Source organism: Drosophila erecta, unplaced genomic scaffold, assembly GCF_003286155.1.
Source record: "Drosophila erecta strain 14021-0224.00,06,07 unplaced genomic scaffold, DereRS2 tig00000021-arrow-pilon, whole genome shotgun sequence".
NCBI classification, from domain to species: domain Eukaryota; kingdom Metazoa; phylum Arthropoda; class Insecta; order Diptera; family Drosophilidae; genus Drosophila; species Drosophila erecta.
The window spans coordinates 6,090,952-6,106,582 of record NW_020825198.1 but is presented as its reverse complement, the minus strand read 5'-3'; the positions used below and the strand labels follow the sequence as shown (position 1 = coordinate 6,106,582).

At 43.4% G+C, this 15,631-nt stretch overlaps 3 protein-coding genes across 6 annotated transcripts; 2 read left to right on the top strand and 1 right to left on the bottom strand.

Moving 5' to 3' along the window:
• Positions 1-229: 229 nt before the first annotated feature.
• Positions 230-400, bottom strand: LOC26526957. Its single transcript, XM_015158884.2, has one exon. The coding sequence runs from the start codon at positions 398-400 to the stop codon at positions 230-232; it is 171 nt and encodes a 56-aa protein (XP_015014370.2).
• A 4,510-nt stretch (positions 401-4,910) lies between these two features.
• On the top strand, positions 4,911-5,760 carry LOC6546037 (CTD nuclear envelope phosphatase 1 homolog). The gene is made up of 2 exons (XM_001971690.3): positions 4,911-4,956; positions 5,010-5,760. The coding sequence occupies exons 1-2, from the start codon at positions 4,925-4,927 to the stop codon at positions 5,758-5,760; spliced, it is 783 nt and encodes a 260-aa protein (XP_001971726.3). The 5' UTR covers positions 4,911-4,924.
• Positions 5,761-9,462: 3,702 nt separating this feature from the next.
• LOC6546036 (probable protein phosphatase 2C T23F11.1) lies at positions 9,463-12,176 on the top strand. 4 transcript variants are annotated; one of them, XM_001971689.3, is made up of 4 exons: positions 9,463-9,681; positions 10,142-10,494; positions 10,894-11,224; positions 11,298-12,176. In XM_001971689.3, the coding sequence occupies exons 2-4, from the start codon at positions 10,213-10,215 to the stop codon at positions 11,795-11,797; spliced, it is 1,113 nt and encodes a 370-aa protein (XP_001971725.1). In that variant the 5' UTR covers positions 9,463-9,681; positions 10,142-10,212; the 3' UTR covers positions 11,798-12,176. The 4 variants fall into 4 exon arrangements, with proteins under 4 accessions (XP_001971725.1, XP_026833307.1, XP_026833308.1 ...); XM_026977506.1 differs by lacking the exon at positions 9,463-9,681 and adding an exon at positions 9,690-9,953; XM_026977507.1 differs by lacking the exon at positions 9,463-9,681 and adding an exon at positions 9,690-9,994.
• Positions 12,177-15,631: the final 3,455 nt, after the last annotated feature.

The following is a 15,631-nucleotide window of genomic DNA, read 5'->3' as shown; positions in this document are numbered from 1 at the left end:
TGGGACCGCAACTCAAAACTGCATAAAACACTATGTCATGTATCTCAAATAGGTGTTTCTGAACATCATAAATATTCCGAGGAACTTAAAAGGGCATTTCAGCAGAGATAACTGAAATATATTTATTGTATACCCGTTATACTCGCTGTTCGTATCAACTAGTTATCAAATTTTAACTAGTTATCAAAAGAACCCACATTAAGGCGTGTGCAAGTATGCAGAAATATATTTATCGAAATATTTGTATGAACACTATTGCAGTTAGTTTTTGCCTCCAGTTTAGCAGCGCCACTAGTCTTGTGACCACAACTGTAAGCCCCCAGACGCGTCGCTGCCGCTGCCTCTTTCTCTCCAGGCCGAGTTTTTGCCGTTGGGTGTTGTCTGCCTGGTTGTTTCGCATATTTTTCGGCATGCACTTTTTGCTGGCTACTTTCCTCTCTCTCCGAGGGCGCAAATTAAGTTCGAGTCATTAAACCGGTCAACTAAACTAGCGTGGCATCCCAAACTTAAGATCAGTTCGAAAGGGGCTAAGGCAGCAACCAGAGGAACATCTTGATCACTTGTGGTCACTTAAACGCTTTGTGCAGGGGTCCGAAGTTATTGACCGACTTTGGTGTAATCCGAGCACCACTGACATTCAATGCCTTCTTCTCCGAGGAAACATGGCACCATCAGATGAATGCGCCAGATGAGCGGAAAACATAGCTGTTCGCACTTGAAGGGATTGGTTTTGTGGATAATGGAGGTGCTGCTAAATAATCGTGATATAATACATGCAGTACTGGGTTTCCAATTACTTATAGCCCCTACTAACTGACATAATTAAACGAGTAACTATGTCACCAAACACAAAGCTGGGGCAAAAACTTCAGCATTGCACAGCTGCAATTAATCAGTTGATTGGTTCTATATGTACCCATTGGCACTCCGCCTACTTAAATGCAAGTATTGTTAAGTTCCGAAAAAGAAAGAATTGATAAATTAACTTGAACTCTCCATACACGCGCAGACGTTAATTATACGCCATGTATATCAGTCGACGTTCCTGTTTTTTTGCGCCTCTTGTCTGTTGTCGAGTGCTTTTCGTGCCGTATTTGTTATATTCTTATTGCGGCGAATGCAATGAACTCGACTTGTTTATTTAAAAATAAAAATACAATTTGCAAAGAAATAAAAAGATCGCAGAACAAAAATCGAATCAACAAACAAAAGGAATTCTTTGTTTATGGCACTGCCAACCTGTGCTCATATGCAGAGGCGGATGGGGAAAAGCACTTCTGGAAGGGTTTATGAAGTTACAGCAGAAAATATAAAAAATACATAGTTAAATTATATACTCTAATGATAGCAAAGCTTAGAACTCAGTGGAAACACTCATAAAATGACACGCATGCGTTGCTGAAGAATTCGCGTTCCGCGAAACCCCGTTAGAATCCACCCCTGCTACTTAGAGAGTGCGAGTGCAAGGCCCGATTGCTATCTCTGTTGCACACGCCCACTTAGTTGCTCTTCAATTGGGGGAGCAAGTTGCAATTTCGGGCGATTTTAGAGAGCCGGGTTCATTGGCATCGTGTATATTTTGTTTATCAGTCAAAATACTTTGCTAACAAATTGCAGTCAATGACATTAGCCGCACAAAAGAGCGCACAAACATGCAGGGCGGATGTGGCAATCGCGCCGTCTCTTTCACTTGCGTGGGGGAAGGGGTGGGGATGAGGGTTAGGGAGGGCACCGGAGGAGCAACCGAGATGGCGAACAGGTCACGCAAGCGCACAACAGTTTATTCATCTCGCATCTCGCCGAAATGCGCAGCAGCGGAATCGACAAAGTTTCCGAAGCCCCATCGATAAAGTGGAGATAGAAGACTGTCTTCTGCACACTTGTGCAAAGCTCCGGGAACAAGAACACGGCCATGGAGATAAAAACAATGGCACTTGGAGAAAAATCGTTGCGATATATGATGCTTATACTTATTAATATAAGCAGGCTCAAATTTGTATAATAAAGCATATAAATAACAATTCCTCTGATCAAGAATCTAAAAGTAGCTTGCTACAATCGTGATATTATTTATGTATTGCAATGAACTACCATGTATAGCTAGCTTATTAATTTATTTAGGTTCTGCGGAACGAAAGACTTCAATTGGTTCCCTTAAAATCAGTACTGCCATCTTTGGACTGTGATCTGATTTCTTTCCGTGCAGCGAGCTCGCTTTTTCGGGTTCTGTTTGTCCGGAAAAAGTCGACGTGGGGGGAGTACGAAATGGGGGCGCTGGGGGAGTGCCACTGCGAAATTGTTTAATTATAAAAAGTAAAATACGAAACGAGCTGCCCGAGTGAGAGAGAAAGAGAGGGAGAGAGAGAGGGAGCGCGAGCCGCCGAGATGCAGATGCAGAGCGAGCGAGTGAGGGACAGAGATAAAGTTTTTGTTGAAGGACACACACGGTCTTTAAAAGTGAGTAATGCACTGGAGGTTGTTGACTCTATTTGCATCCCGCTCGCTCTGCTTGCTGCCATCGTCGCCTTCGCCTTGTGTATTTTTTATTTATTTCTTTTTTTAATTCTTTTTATTTATTTTTATACTTATTTTGCACTGTCCACTGGGCGCGTTGTTGTTGTTTTTGTTTGCGCCGCTGCTGCCGATATTGTATTCAGTATTTGTATCTGTGTATCTGTGTATCTGCGTATCTGTGTGTGTGAAGAATCTTTTGTTGTGCGTTTTTCTTTTTCGGCATTGCAAGTGTGTGTGTGTGAGTGTGTTGTGCAAAGTCAAAGTGATTAAACTTTATGCGCAATTTATTTTGCATTCACCACAACAGCAACAGCAACAACAACAAGCAACAGCGCTTAGCCGCACAAAATTATTGTTTAATGCTAATTTAACACACGTCAAGTGTTGGCAGCCAAAAAACCCGGCCAACAAAGTCGCGTTTACAGGTTCCGACAATCGCGGAGTGAGATAAGCGTTGTGATAACCATGCACCGCGCAAAAACTGGCACCACTTATCGCTAATTTCGCCCATAAAATTGCAACCTCTAATTTGCAAGTGAAAAATATACCAGGGGTACAAAGTTCTGGGAAAGTAAAAAACGAAAAGCTGCAAAATCAAAAAGGGCAATGACTTGGCTTCATTTGCAGGGCATTTAAGCTAATTAAATTTAACAGGACATTGAGACATTCCCAAGAAGGGGTACTACCACCCTCAGAACATTAAATTAATGGCCCCAACTGTTTTAGCCGCTGTTCCGGAAATAGAAGTGGCAGAAATGTGCGCACAATCGCCTTGCAACATGACAAAGGCCATTGGAATTTCTGCATATTTTCCGGTCTGATTGACTCGGCGACTGTACGAATGTCGCACGTCCAGAAGAACAGCACATGTGCCTGGATGCGGGTGCTAAACACGCCTCGTCCTCCACTCAGAAGTCAATTTCACCCTTTTGTTGGCCGGGGGCTGCTTCTCTTTTTAGCGGGAATTGGGGAACTGCAGTTGTGGCAGCCGCACAACATGCGGCTAAATGTTGACACCCAGCAGACGCCACAGTCAACCGCAAAACGCAAGGCTCGGGACCTCCGGTCTCTGGTTCTCTGCTTCTCTGGTCCTCTGCCGAGCAAGAAACCTAATGAGTGGGATGATCCATTGGGGTGGACCTTGTCAAGGGAGATGTCAAAAAATGCGAAATAAGGTTTGTAGTCCCGCGACATATTAAATATGAGCTTTAAATTGCAGTTCATTTAATTCTGAAACGTAGCAAGTTTCTAAAAGTAGGCAATGATATTGGGCTAAGCTACACAGCCCTTCAATTACATCGAGCTACAATGCTAACGAATTATAATGATAAGAGCAAATTAATATGCTCCAACTTGAAACGCATCGCTGTATTTAATTGAAATCCATTCCGTGAGCACTCCACCCGAATCGCGTGCAGGCAAGGTCCAGATGGGCACAATATGGTGCTGCTCCTTCGCCTTCTGGATAACGCCGCTGGCTTCATGGCCACAGTTGCAGTTGCAGTTTGCAGCACTTTTTATTATTTCAACCAGCTCCGGCTGATCTGGCTGCTTTTTCAGCTTTTTCTGCTTTCAGTTAATCGTCTTGACGGCGCAGTCACATTGTGCGTGCTGCTCCCAAGGCCAGTGCCATATTTTACACGAGTGACATCGCCGGCGAACTTCCGCCAGTGCCGCTGCTGCTCTCCATAAAACACATATAGCATATACACCCCCCTCCCATTCCCATTCCCATTCCCACTCCCACTCCCGATCCCCAATCCGATCCTCGTCTTTGTGCGTCAGCGCTGGCAGTGCATTTCATGGCTGTTTATATCGTTTAACACCCACTGCAAGTGGAACTGCAGGCCAGACCAGCTCTTCGGATATCCACACGGCCAGAAAACTATACGCTTTCGCCAATGACTTGATTAATAACACCCCAACAGCAAGAAAATTATGTTGATTAATGGCATTCTCAACCCCACTGCGTGTGCACCGCTCCCCATGTCGTATACGCAATTTTCGGCGCCTATTAGATCGTTGCAACGAACTAGATTGTTGGTTAATAATAACTTTCAATTACCCAAAATATGAGCAAGAGTAGACTGCAATTCTGTCACCGTCATATTAAGTGTGTGGTTTATATTACAGAGTTTCAAATCTTTTATAACCCATTGTGGTGGAAAAATAAAATTTCAGTGCCTAATCATCAGGTAGCAATCGACTTCGACTCTGTTGTCAAGGAAAGGCGGGAATAGCTCGGGTGGGGCTCATTCAACAATCAAACCCTCTACAAACACTGTCACTCGTTTCTCCCATTGCTGTTTCCAGTTCTTGAAATGTTAGTGTCGCTGTTGTCGGTCAATCTCGGTGTTTTTCCTACTCTTTTATATACCAATTCATTGAATGCACAATTTTAGGAAGTACGATGCCGCTCAAGAGTGATTTCTTCATAGTTTAGTAAGTAGCCACGCAGCACTTGGAACGCTCATTACCTTGCCGCATCCATGTAGCTTCTTTGGACTGGCCACAATGGGTCTGGTGGTAGGCGTGGCCTGCCTGATGATTCCCAGATTGTGGCTGCTCCTGGCGAGTGTGTACAGGATTTGCGTGGAGTACACTCCCATCATTTATCCAAGTGAGGATCGCCTGTCACCCGTTTCGAAAAGACGACTGAGTCTGGTGGGCAGGAAGACACTTGTCCTGGACATGGATGAGACCATGATCACGTCCTGGCTGAAGAAGAGTGGCAAAAAACCAAGGAACAAGCCGAGAGTTGCGCATGACTTTAAGTTCTACTTGCCGGCCTATGAAGCCACAATCTACGTCTACAAGCGCCCCTACCTGGATCACTTCCTCGATCGCGTGTCCAAGTGGTACGACCTGACTGTCTTCACAGCCGGAGCCGAGCTATACGCCTCTCCGATTCTGGACTTCCTGGACAGGGGACGTGGCATCCTGAACAGTCGCCTTTACCGACAGGATTGCATAGAAATGTATGGAACGCGGGCCAAGTGCGTATTGCTGGCTTCCCCGGATTTGTGCAACGTCCTGCTGCTGGACAACTCCAGCACGGAGTGCAGTTTCAATGCGGGAAACGCCATTCTCATCAAGTCCTATGAAATCGGCAGTCGCGATGAGGCCCTCATCAATTTGCTGCCCTTTCTGGACGCCCTGCGATTTATGAAGGATGTGCGATCGGTGCTCAAACACTGCACACGCTTCGAGTTTTTCAGCACAATCCTCGAAAGTGTTGCTCAGTGAGATGTGGGCTATTGTTTGTGTAGATTCTATTTATTTGTTACATTTTAAGGCACTGAATCACTGGCTTATCATTGTGCACACTGATCAAAGGTCAATATGTGCCCGTGGTTTTTGAAACTTCCTTTTTGAAAGTCATTCAAGCATTTGGATATCTTTAAGGCGGAATTTTCTATGGCTCGGAATCCTTCGAGTGAAAAAGTCATTATAGCATTTAGATATCTTTAAGGTATATATTTTTATGGCTCTTGGGATTTAATTATAAAACAGTACTCGGAATCCTTCGAGTGGATTTCCATTTCCAGCACTTGGCAAGCCAAGAGTGATTCAAAAGGAGCAGTTACATCTCCCACAGTCTTCGACTTAGTCATGCCCCATGCCCCATGCTTAGTCATGTGCCAGCATTGGAAAAAGTGGAAGGCCAAGTGATTCACTGAGTAAACGACTTCGGCCAAGGCTGCAGCGATATCAGGGCACAACTCATATTAATCAGTGGCTAGTACAATATGCTCCACTTTATCGGCAACGCGTTGCGACAGTGAAAAATGAGCAAATGTCACAAGGATCATAGGGCTTGGCCCGTTCTACCATCTGCATTTCGATCTGAGTTGAAACTGAAACTGGTTTCGCCCAAAGAAAGCTAAATAATTGTGCTTCGAATGTGGCTTATCCATTACTATTTTCAGTTTTTAAAGACATCTACACCTTCCACCAAAAATACATTATACGAGTATATATAAAAATAAATGTAGTTTAATTTTGATGTTTTCCACAGAATTCTTTTACTTCCTGCACCTTACGCGTATGCAAGTATTTTCACTTGACTTTATACCCTGGAGAAGCTGCAGAGCGGCTCTGGAGAATCGAATACTTTTCGTGCTAATCCCTAGTCCAGCCATTTGGGTGCGGCAATTAAGTCACCATCATCACCACCGGCGAGGAGGATCTTTTCCAAGGCGGAAAGGGGATTGTGGGACTGTGGCGGTGAGGGGCTCGCGTTTCCAGCGAAGATCATTATTGTCTCGTCGCGGATGCTGGATGCTGGATGCTCGAATCTCGAATGTGCACGGTGGATGCTGGAGAGCAAGACGTCGGCGGCCCCAAAAAAAAGAAAAGTGAGGCAGCCTCCGCGCGGCGGGGCAAACAAGTTAATGAACCTGCGTCTGGGATCCTTGGGACACTCGAGTGCGGAGTGGAGGGCAGCCCGTCCAACTAGTTTGGCCCTGGTTTTTCGGCTTTGGTCTGTTTTGAGGATCGGCCATGGCCGCGACCGTCGCGCCGCACCGAAATCTGTGGCATGAATTCCCTGGAACTGAACGAAATTTCATTTCATTGCGGTACGGCCAGCCGAAATTAAGTTCAACAGCATTCCACCGGTCAGCGACTGTCTGGGCCCGACTGTTGGCCAAAAACAATATCTTGGTTAGACGGGCTTAGAAGAGAGTTGCGCACGTCCTCCTGCACATCAATGGACATCGATGCCTTGGACAGCTTACCTTTTCGGGTGCCGTATATCTTGCTTACATTATTTATTATTCTACAAATGCAGAAACGTATCTTATAGTTAGTTCTCGCAAAAAATCAGCACACAGAAACTATTTTACATTTGAAATTCTCAATAACTTGATAATAACTATACTTTCATGTGAATCCAAGTTCCTTCTACTACTGGAATAAAAACGCGATTTGCGCGCAGATGTCAAAGGATTGGTTTCCTGGTCTGCGACCAAGCTGCTCCATTATCCTTGGGAAAGGAGTCATTGCCCTGCCGCGGCTCACATTACACAATTGCATCGGCGATCCCGATCGGACGGTGCTCATGTTACACAGAACTCCAGTGGCCTACTTCCACTCGAGTGACCCGCAATGTCCCCGAACAATACCCTTTGTGCCCAGTCCCATGGCGGTCCAGAAAACAGGAGCAGGAGCAGGAGCTGCGTGCAGCAACCCCATTATCCCGATCCTGCCCAGCCAGCCAAAGACAAAGAAACCCATTTTGTCGCATTCAAACAGAAATTAATGTAAAACAAAACCCAATCCAATCCAATCCAATCCAATTCCAATTCCGAGCGAGAGGGAGCGCGGCCAGCGAGGGCATTTAATTTTATTTTTATAACTGACCTCGAACTTTTGTGCAATGTGATTGAACTGCCTGACGATATCTGTGGGCCCTGCTCTGTCCGGCCCCCGACTCAGTCCCTTTCCGTGCACTGGAAAAAATAGTGTCACATACAGTATACGACCAGAAAAACACTTGCAGTGAAGGCCAAACTGCGAGGCAATAAATCGCTTATAGAAAGGAGTTATAGATTTCAGCTAAATTTAGTTTGCTTGCCACCTAAGCGTATGCGTAATATTTTCTGTAATTCCTTTTTTAAATAGTAAGTTACTAATTTCAAATATCTCTGCTTAGCATTTTTCGCTCAGTGTGGCTGCGAACCGAACTGCAGCATTTGCATGCAGACTGCATACGGAGCTGTTGATCGCCTCCAACTCCGATTCCGATTTAGAGAGCGATTCAGGGACCGAAAGCGAGCCTGGATGCAATCCTCGGTTGACAAACAATATGGAAATTTAACTGAGTGCGCTGAAATAAAAGGGGAAGCGAAAGCGAATCTTAAATGGCAAGCGGGGACGGTTGGCGGGGTGAGGGTGAGGGTGAGGGGTCGTCAGTTGCAGTCGTCAGCGGGGAACGTTAAATGCATAATAAATGTGCGTTCTAGAGGTTGGGAAATAAAATGCGTGCAGCGACGTTGACGCCTTGCACTCTCAATGACCAAACACAACGATAAGGAAGGCAGAGATATAATACACTGAGCCAAATAAACGTCGGTGTTCTCCAACGGTTTCTTACAAGCAAACCTAAATGGAATGTAGAATACATGCCATCTAGATGCCTATCTAAGCTGCATTTGAGTTCCAAACATAAACTACTTTCAAGTGCAGAAAGGCAAGTGATACCAACATTGTATTGGACAGCGCTAGTTCGACAACAAAGTTGTGATTGACTTTGTTTGCCAAAACAATTTGAGAGCGCGAAAGATAATGCGAATAAAATGAAAGCGGAGAGGGACCCAAAAATACATCCACAAGTTCTTTATCAGAAATTGCTCTGAGGCTTTTGCTGCGCTGCTGTGCAAATATTTAATACACTTTTTTCGCTCGCCAAAAACGCGAAACAAAAGAATCAAAAAAAATATAAAAAGAGACGAAAATGAAGACAATAAATAGAAAGCAGAGGCGTTGGCAGCGAATGCCAGTCAAGCTTTAATTCCCCAAGCAACAACAATATGGGAGCAACAAAACAGCAGCCGCAGCAACCGCAAAAAGTGCTTAGCTGACGTCATTTGTCCTTGAATTCGTTTATTTGCCGCAAGCCCAAAGCGAAATTCGCAAAATTCAATGCACTCGCCAGCTAAACAAAAAAAAAAAAAGAGCAGATAAGATGACGAAAACGCGAAATGAGAAGCGGAAAAGAGTAGCCCCATAATGTGATATTTGCATTGGAATTGCACGATATATTCGAAATGTCAAATCAAATGGAAAGCCAAAAAATATAACTCATTATTTGTACAACTAAGCAAGAGAAATTAACATTTTTTGAATTTTCAACTTTTTAAATTCAAACAAGGCGCCAAACACCAAACTGCTTTAAAGCAGTGCGATCAGGCGTTAGTCGAGACACGCACCCAAGCAGGGCGTCGCTTGGCCAGTGCTGCAAAACAACTGACATTGGTGTGGTCAGCTACCATGAGTGTGTTTGAACGCAGCTGGTTATTTGCCGTATGCGAGACACGCTCACACTGCGTAGCACAAAACCAAATAAAATAATAAACACGCGCAGTTTTTAATAATTTTTTACTGAACAGTTTTTCATTGATGCGTACACGGCTTGCAGGGGCGAGCAATAACGGTGAACGCCAGGTGGGTACTCAGCGCAGCTTGCATTTGGCGCCGCTCCTCCTCGCCCATCTTCTCTCCACTTCTCTCCGTTTTTTGCCCTGTTTTCCATTACTGTTCTGCTCTTCTGGTTTTCTGTTTTTATTTCTTTGGTTTTGCGCAAGTTTAGATATGCTGCGAACTGTGAACTAATTACGGAGTTACGATAAACGCGAAGCGGAATATCTGGCTTATCACACAGCCCATTTAACACCTGCCCTTTGAACCCGTGGCGAACGCCAACGCGAACCCGAACGGTATCCAATTCCGGATCGCGATCCGGCCCTGAAATCTCCACGTCTGTTTGCTTATGCCCCTGATATACTAATCTCCGGAGCCCACGCGTATCTGAAGTTGACAGTAGGCCGTCGGCTGTTCCGCGCTTCGCAGTAGTCAGTTTCGTAATTAACTTAACCCGTGTGCTTGTACGTCTTCTTTCCCGCAGAAAAGCGACGTAAATCGATAACACATCCCCCACAGTCCACACAACACACTCCACACACCACACAAGCCGCAATGGGTCAGACTCTATCGGAACCGGTGACCGCCAAGGAGTCCTCGTACTGCCAGAACGCCGCCTACCGCGTGGGCAGCTCCTGCATGCAGGGGTGGCGCATCAACATGGAGGACTCGCACACCCACATCCTGTCCCTGCCGGGCGATCCGGGAGCGGCCTTCTTTGCCGTCTACGATGGGCACGGAGGCGCTACGGTGGCCCAGTACGCCGGCAAGCACCTGCACAAGTTCGTTCTCAAGCGGCCGGAGTACAACGACAACATCGAACAGGCGCTGCAGCAGGTGAGTCACGGCAGAGTCACTTTTAGATGGCGGGAATCGCGACATTTATAGATTGCTAAAGGTGCTTGGAGTACAAAGACTTACATATAATGCACATCAAGTTACTCATTTCACCAAGAAGTTACTCATCTGCATTACTAAGTTGTGTTAAGTATCATAGAAAACGAACTAATGATAAGTGATGGGATAAAAACAACGTGTTAAAACCTCTATACACTTACTATCTTTATAGGGCTTACGTTCATTAAAGCCATATACTTTCTGAATATATAACGAACAGATTAACTTAAGAAGGCATCTGAAATGTAGTGTCATTTAATGTCACAAGTTTTGAGAACATTGGGAATACTTTAACAATTTTATTCGATGCATTTACTCATACGCATGATGCAATTGCAGGGCTTTCTGGACATAGACCTCGTGATGCTGCGCAACAAGACCTGTGGTGACCAGATGGCTGGCTCGACTGCCGTTGTGGTTCTGGTCAAAGACAACAAGCTGTATTGCGCAAACGCAGGAGACTCGCGCGCCATTGCCTGCGTAAACGGACAACTGGAGGTACTGTCGCAGGACCACAAGCCCAACAACGAGGCGGAGTCCAAGCGGATCATCGAAGGCGGCGGCTGGGTGGAGTTCAATCGCGTCAACGGAAATCTGGCACTTTCCCGGGCCCTCGGAGACTATGTCTTCAAGCAGGAGAACAAAAGACCGGAAGATCAAATCGTCACAGGTGAGGGTGACCGCATCCATTGTTCTTGTTAACCATTATCACCTTGTCTCTTGATCTCCGTGCACCTATATAGCCTACCCGGACGTGGAGACGCGCAAAATCATGGAAGATTGGGAATTCATCGTGCTGGCATGCGATGGAATTTGGGATGTTATGAGCAATGCGGAAGTGCTTGAGTTTTGTCGCACACGTATCGGTATGGGCATGTATCCGGAGGAGATCTGCGAGGAGCTGATGAATCACTGCCTGGCACCCGACTGCCAAATGGGCGGCCTTGGCGGCGACAATATGACCGTGGTGCTGGTGTGCCTACTCCACGATCGTCCCTACAGCGATCTGATAGCCCGCTGCCGGAATAGCAGCCAGGCGACAAATGACCAAAAGGTAGCCGGCGATGCGACAAAGGATGATGTCGCAAAGGACGAAGCCGAGGCGGAAACTGATACCGAAACGGAAACGCAAACCAAACCCTGCCAGAAGCAATCCAATTCCGGTCCCATGGACGAAGAAGGGAAGCTGGCGACGCATCTAAACAAAATGGCAGCGATCGAAAGCCACTATATCTACGATTAATTAGGGTTACTCAAATACCGCTTAGGTCAACTCTTTATACTTAACAACGCAAGTGTTCTTGGTTAAGTTTTATATAGACACAACACACTATCGTACGCCACACAGTCCTTACCAAAATGTTTGCTCCGATTATTAATAATTGTTTTAATTGTAACCCCACGATGCGTGTATATACAACATATGCCTTGTCTAACTATATAATTGAATGATTTACTATGTTTTGTGATGCCCGAGCAAAATGGATAAAAATAATTGTATTACTCGTTTAGTATTTATGTACCTAAATATACTTGTAAAAGTTGTTTGGGACCGATCTTTAAGAAATGAGTGCGAAGTTTCAAAATTAAAAATGAAGAAAATGTTTTGTAGTGCCCAAGAATTGAAATTTTGTTTGCATTTATGATGGTTATCTAAAGTATAAGCGATAAATACTAATAATCATTCCTTTAATGTATTAACCATGCATGTAATGCAAGATGTACGTTTTGAGACTAGTTCTGCCATTCCGGGGTCCACCAGCTAATCTGCAATCGTGTTAAATACTTTTAGGTGGATCCAAGCCGACTATCAGGAGCAGCTTTAGCTCCGGTGGTTAGGCATTAAGTTGGAATGGACTGGAGTACATGACCTCTGTGGGTGGTTATCGCTTTATTATTTCACTCGGTTATCTACAAAACGGCCGCTCGCTGTTGTTTTCTGCTTGTTATTTACTGGGTTTTAAATTATATGAGGCATACAATAAAATCAAAACTAAAACTGGCCACAGTGGGAGCATTGATCATGAAAAGTTCCGGCCGCATATTTGTTTTAAACTCGAAAGTATAAATTTTATTTAAACTTTTTGCTATTAAGTCCGCCAGCTCATCAACATCATCACCTAGTCATAGTCATTCATCGTGTAGATTTACGTACAAATTGTTCAGGCTTAATTATCAACTAGCATAGAGATGAAATGAATTACGCTTTTTTTGTTTTTTTTTTTTTGGTTGTTTCTCAGTGTTTGTATTTTTTTTTTGTCGTTTTGTTTTATTATAATATTTTTATTTATATGTTTGCCATCATATTACACATTCAATTATGTATAACTGCTGTTGGTTTCGCTTGCTGCATAGAGGGATATTGTATTTCTTTATAGTTAGTTTATAGTTTAAATCATATGCAATTTTATAAACTTCTTGTTACTTTACAGTTATCAATTTCGGTACAATTACAAATTGATTATATATATATTTATATATGTATGCATGTACTTCTCGTTATTCATATTACATATTCTCATTTTTGTTTTTTAACAGACAGGTTTTTGTTGTTGTGTTTATGTTCATGTTCTTCTTCTTGTTGTTGTTGTTGTTTTATCTTTGTTGTTGTTGTTGTTTTTCTAGTGATAACAATGTGCGTAAGCATATTAGTTTAGCGTTGTTTGTTGTTGTTACGGTAGTACAAAATCAGGGGGTGAATCAATTGCAAAGCAACAAAAACAGCAACAGAAACATCTCAAAAGATCTTTCCAGGAAAGTTTGGGAATTACATCGAACGCAAGAGTATAAAGAAGATGGCAGTGCCAAAGAAGGTGATTGCATGAAATCAGGAGGAGTTGGCCCCCGGAAATGTATAGCTAAGGGTATGTACAGTGGTCTGTTTGGGGGCGTTCCGTAAGGTTAAATAATACAAAGTGTTTGGGTGGTGTAAGAACGAAAACTAAACAATATCGATATTCTAAGCTGGGCGTCAGTGTTTTGCTTTGAGTGACTCGGTTGGGGGGCAGGAGATATGATAGGTGTGGTTTGGTGTGGTGTGGTGGCAATGTGGGAAATACATAGCTCTATGGGCGTGGCATGTCTGCTGAACTTGCAATAGTATTATTTTGTAAATATAACAAGGTGTCATATGCGCTGCTTAAGTATACAAAAATAAATAACTTAAGAACTGAGGTTTACAATTTAACAATTTAATTTAATTTATTGTATTCCTTAAAATTATTCAACATCAACAATGTTCCTTTACTTTCCCTATTCCCTATACTCTCTATCTCTCGCCACGGTTCTCGTCTCTCGATCTGAGCCGATCTCTGGATGGCCAGCATGGTCAAGTGGTCAGTGTCCAAATGGTCAGTGTCCAAGTGTCGACTGTCTCGTGGCCGAGTGGGCGTTGCAATCTCAATTGGCTTGGGCCAACCCGCATTCCGTTTATTTGTTTTTGTTTTTTGTCGCACACAATTGATGATTTGTCAATTGCATAATATCACATCTCATTGTCGGAAGTTTGAAGCCGCCGTCCATTGAGCTGCTGGCTTCACTCTGGCCACATGCTGTCCCTCATCCATTGATTCACCCTAAGCGCAGTCCGCAGTCCCAGTCGCAGTCCGCCCTATTGAGGTTCAACTGTACAGTGTGTAAAGTGTTCACAGTGTGTGGTGTGTTGTGGTATGTTGTCTGATTTTGTATTCTTTTGTGTTGGCAGCCGACAGTGAGTGATGAGCACAACAAAATCATTTGAGAACTTTCCAAAGAAATGTGTGTGTGTATGTGTGTGAGTGTTGGGGGTTAGTTGGATTACAGTTTGGGTCTTTCTTCAATCTGGAGGGGAAGATACAAACTATAAACTATGAATTATTTAAAGATACATTTGTGTGGCGGGTACGCGACGAAACACTGAGCAAGGTATACTATCTGTGTGGTGACCACCATCCCTAGTGAACTATACGTATGCTGGACCTCCCCAGGATGCCCACAGACTGGGCAAACTAATGAGTGAGTAGATGGTTTGAATATAAATGATTCATTGATTGATAGACTGATTGCTGTTTATGTCCTAGAGGCAGTTGTGTGTTGTTTGTGATCAGATGCGATGTGATGGGATTTGATGGGCGGATGGGGCCACATTGGTTCTTGGCTCAGTGGTCGGTCTGTACCCTGCTCGTATGTTACATATTAGTTAGTATAGGCACTTAGCATATTCGATTGTTTTCATAGAAACAAAGTATATGTGTATATATATATATTGATTTTTTTCAGTTTTCTTATCCTTTTCTTATATTTTCAATTTCATTTTGGTTGGAAGTCTTGCGTTTAGAGTTCATTTTTCATTTCTCATTCGTTTTTGATTTTGGATGAAAGTTTTAGTACTTTTTCTTTTGGGAAAACATTGTTCAGTGTGTTCACAGTGGGTTCATAAGCATGTAATTAAAGAGAAAAAACATAATACGCGGGTTTTCTTTGTTTTGGTAGTGCGGTGTGAATGCTTAAATGAAAATGGTTCGCGTTTAGTTTTGGTGTCGAAGTGAAAGGGCGGAGCAGTTTTGTTCTCAAATAAAAGGAATTAACTAACAAAAGAAATAATGTTGTTAAGTTTAGTGTGAATATCCATATATGCATATCTAAACTTAATTCTTATGCCTAGAATAGTTTGTAGATATCGTGTGTACGCTCTTAAATCTACTGATTATTTCTTCTTTACTCCCTTGCCAATTGTTTTAATGCTTCGGGAATTCATTTACATGCTTCTTAAATTTGAATAAATTAAGACTCCATAAATCAATTTGTGCGTAAATCGTGAACAATTAAAAGGAAAACAATAATTAAAATGTATGCAATTCTACGCAAATGTATACCTAAGGTGAGCATGAATAATTTGGGGCGAGGATGAAGCAGGTTTTTTCAAATTGAGAGACAGTAAAACATTGGTAAAGAATTCGTTTTAAATGCCCGTTTTGTGTCTTCCTAAACCTCATAAAATTTCGTGTGTCTGTGTGTGTTTTTAGTTATGGCACCTTTTGTGTAGAGTCCTAAGTCGTAAATATAACAATAGATAGTGTTTGTCTTATGAGCTGAGCTG

What these genes read in the sequence shown, in the direction of transcription:
- LOC26526957 (XM_015158884.2), bottom strand. Translation starts at nt 400, where the DNA reads ATGCGAAACAACCAGGCAGACAACACCCAACGGCAAAAACTCGGCCTG.
- LOC6546037 (XM_001971690.3), top strand. Translation starts at nt 4,925, where the DNA reads ATGCCGCTCAAGAGTGATTTCTTCATAGTTTA. An exon ending in AGTGATTTCTTCATAGTTTA is followed by an intron (nt 4,957 to 5,009) that starts GTAAGTAGCCAC and finishes GCATCCATGTAG; the next exon opens with CTTCTTTGGACTGGCCACAA.
- LOC6546036 (XM_001971689.3), top strand. Translation starts at nt 10,213, where the DNA reads ATGGGTCAGACTCTATCGGAACCGGTGACCGCCAAGGAGTCCTCGTAC. An exon ending in TCGAACAGGCGCTGCAGCAG is followed by an intron (nt 10,495 to 10,893) that starts GTGAGTCACGGC and finishes ATGCAATTGCAG; the next exon opens with GGCTTTCTGGACATAGACCT. An exon ending in GGAAGATCAAATCGTCACAG is followed by an intron (nt 11,225 to 11,297) that starts GTGAGGGTGACC and finishes GCACCTATATAG; the next exon opens with CCTACCCGGACGTGGAGACG.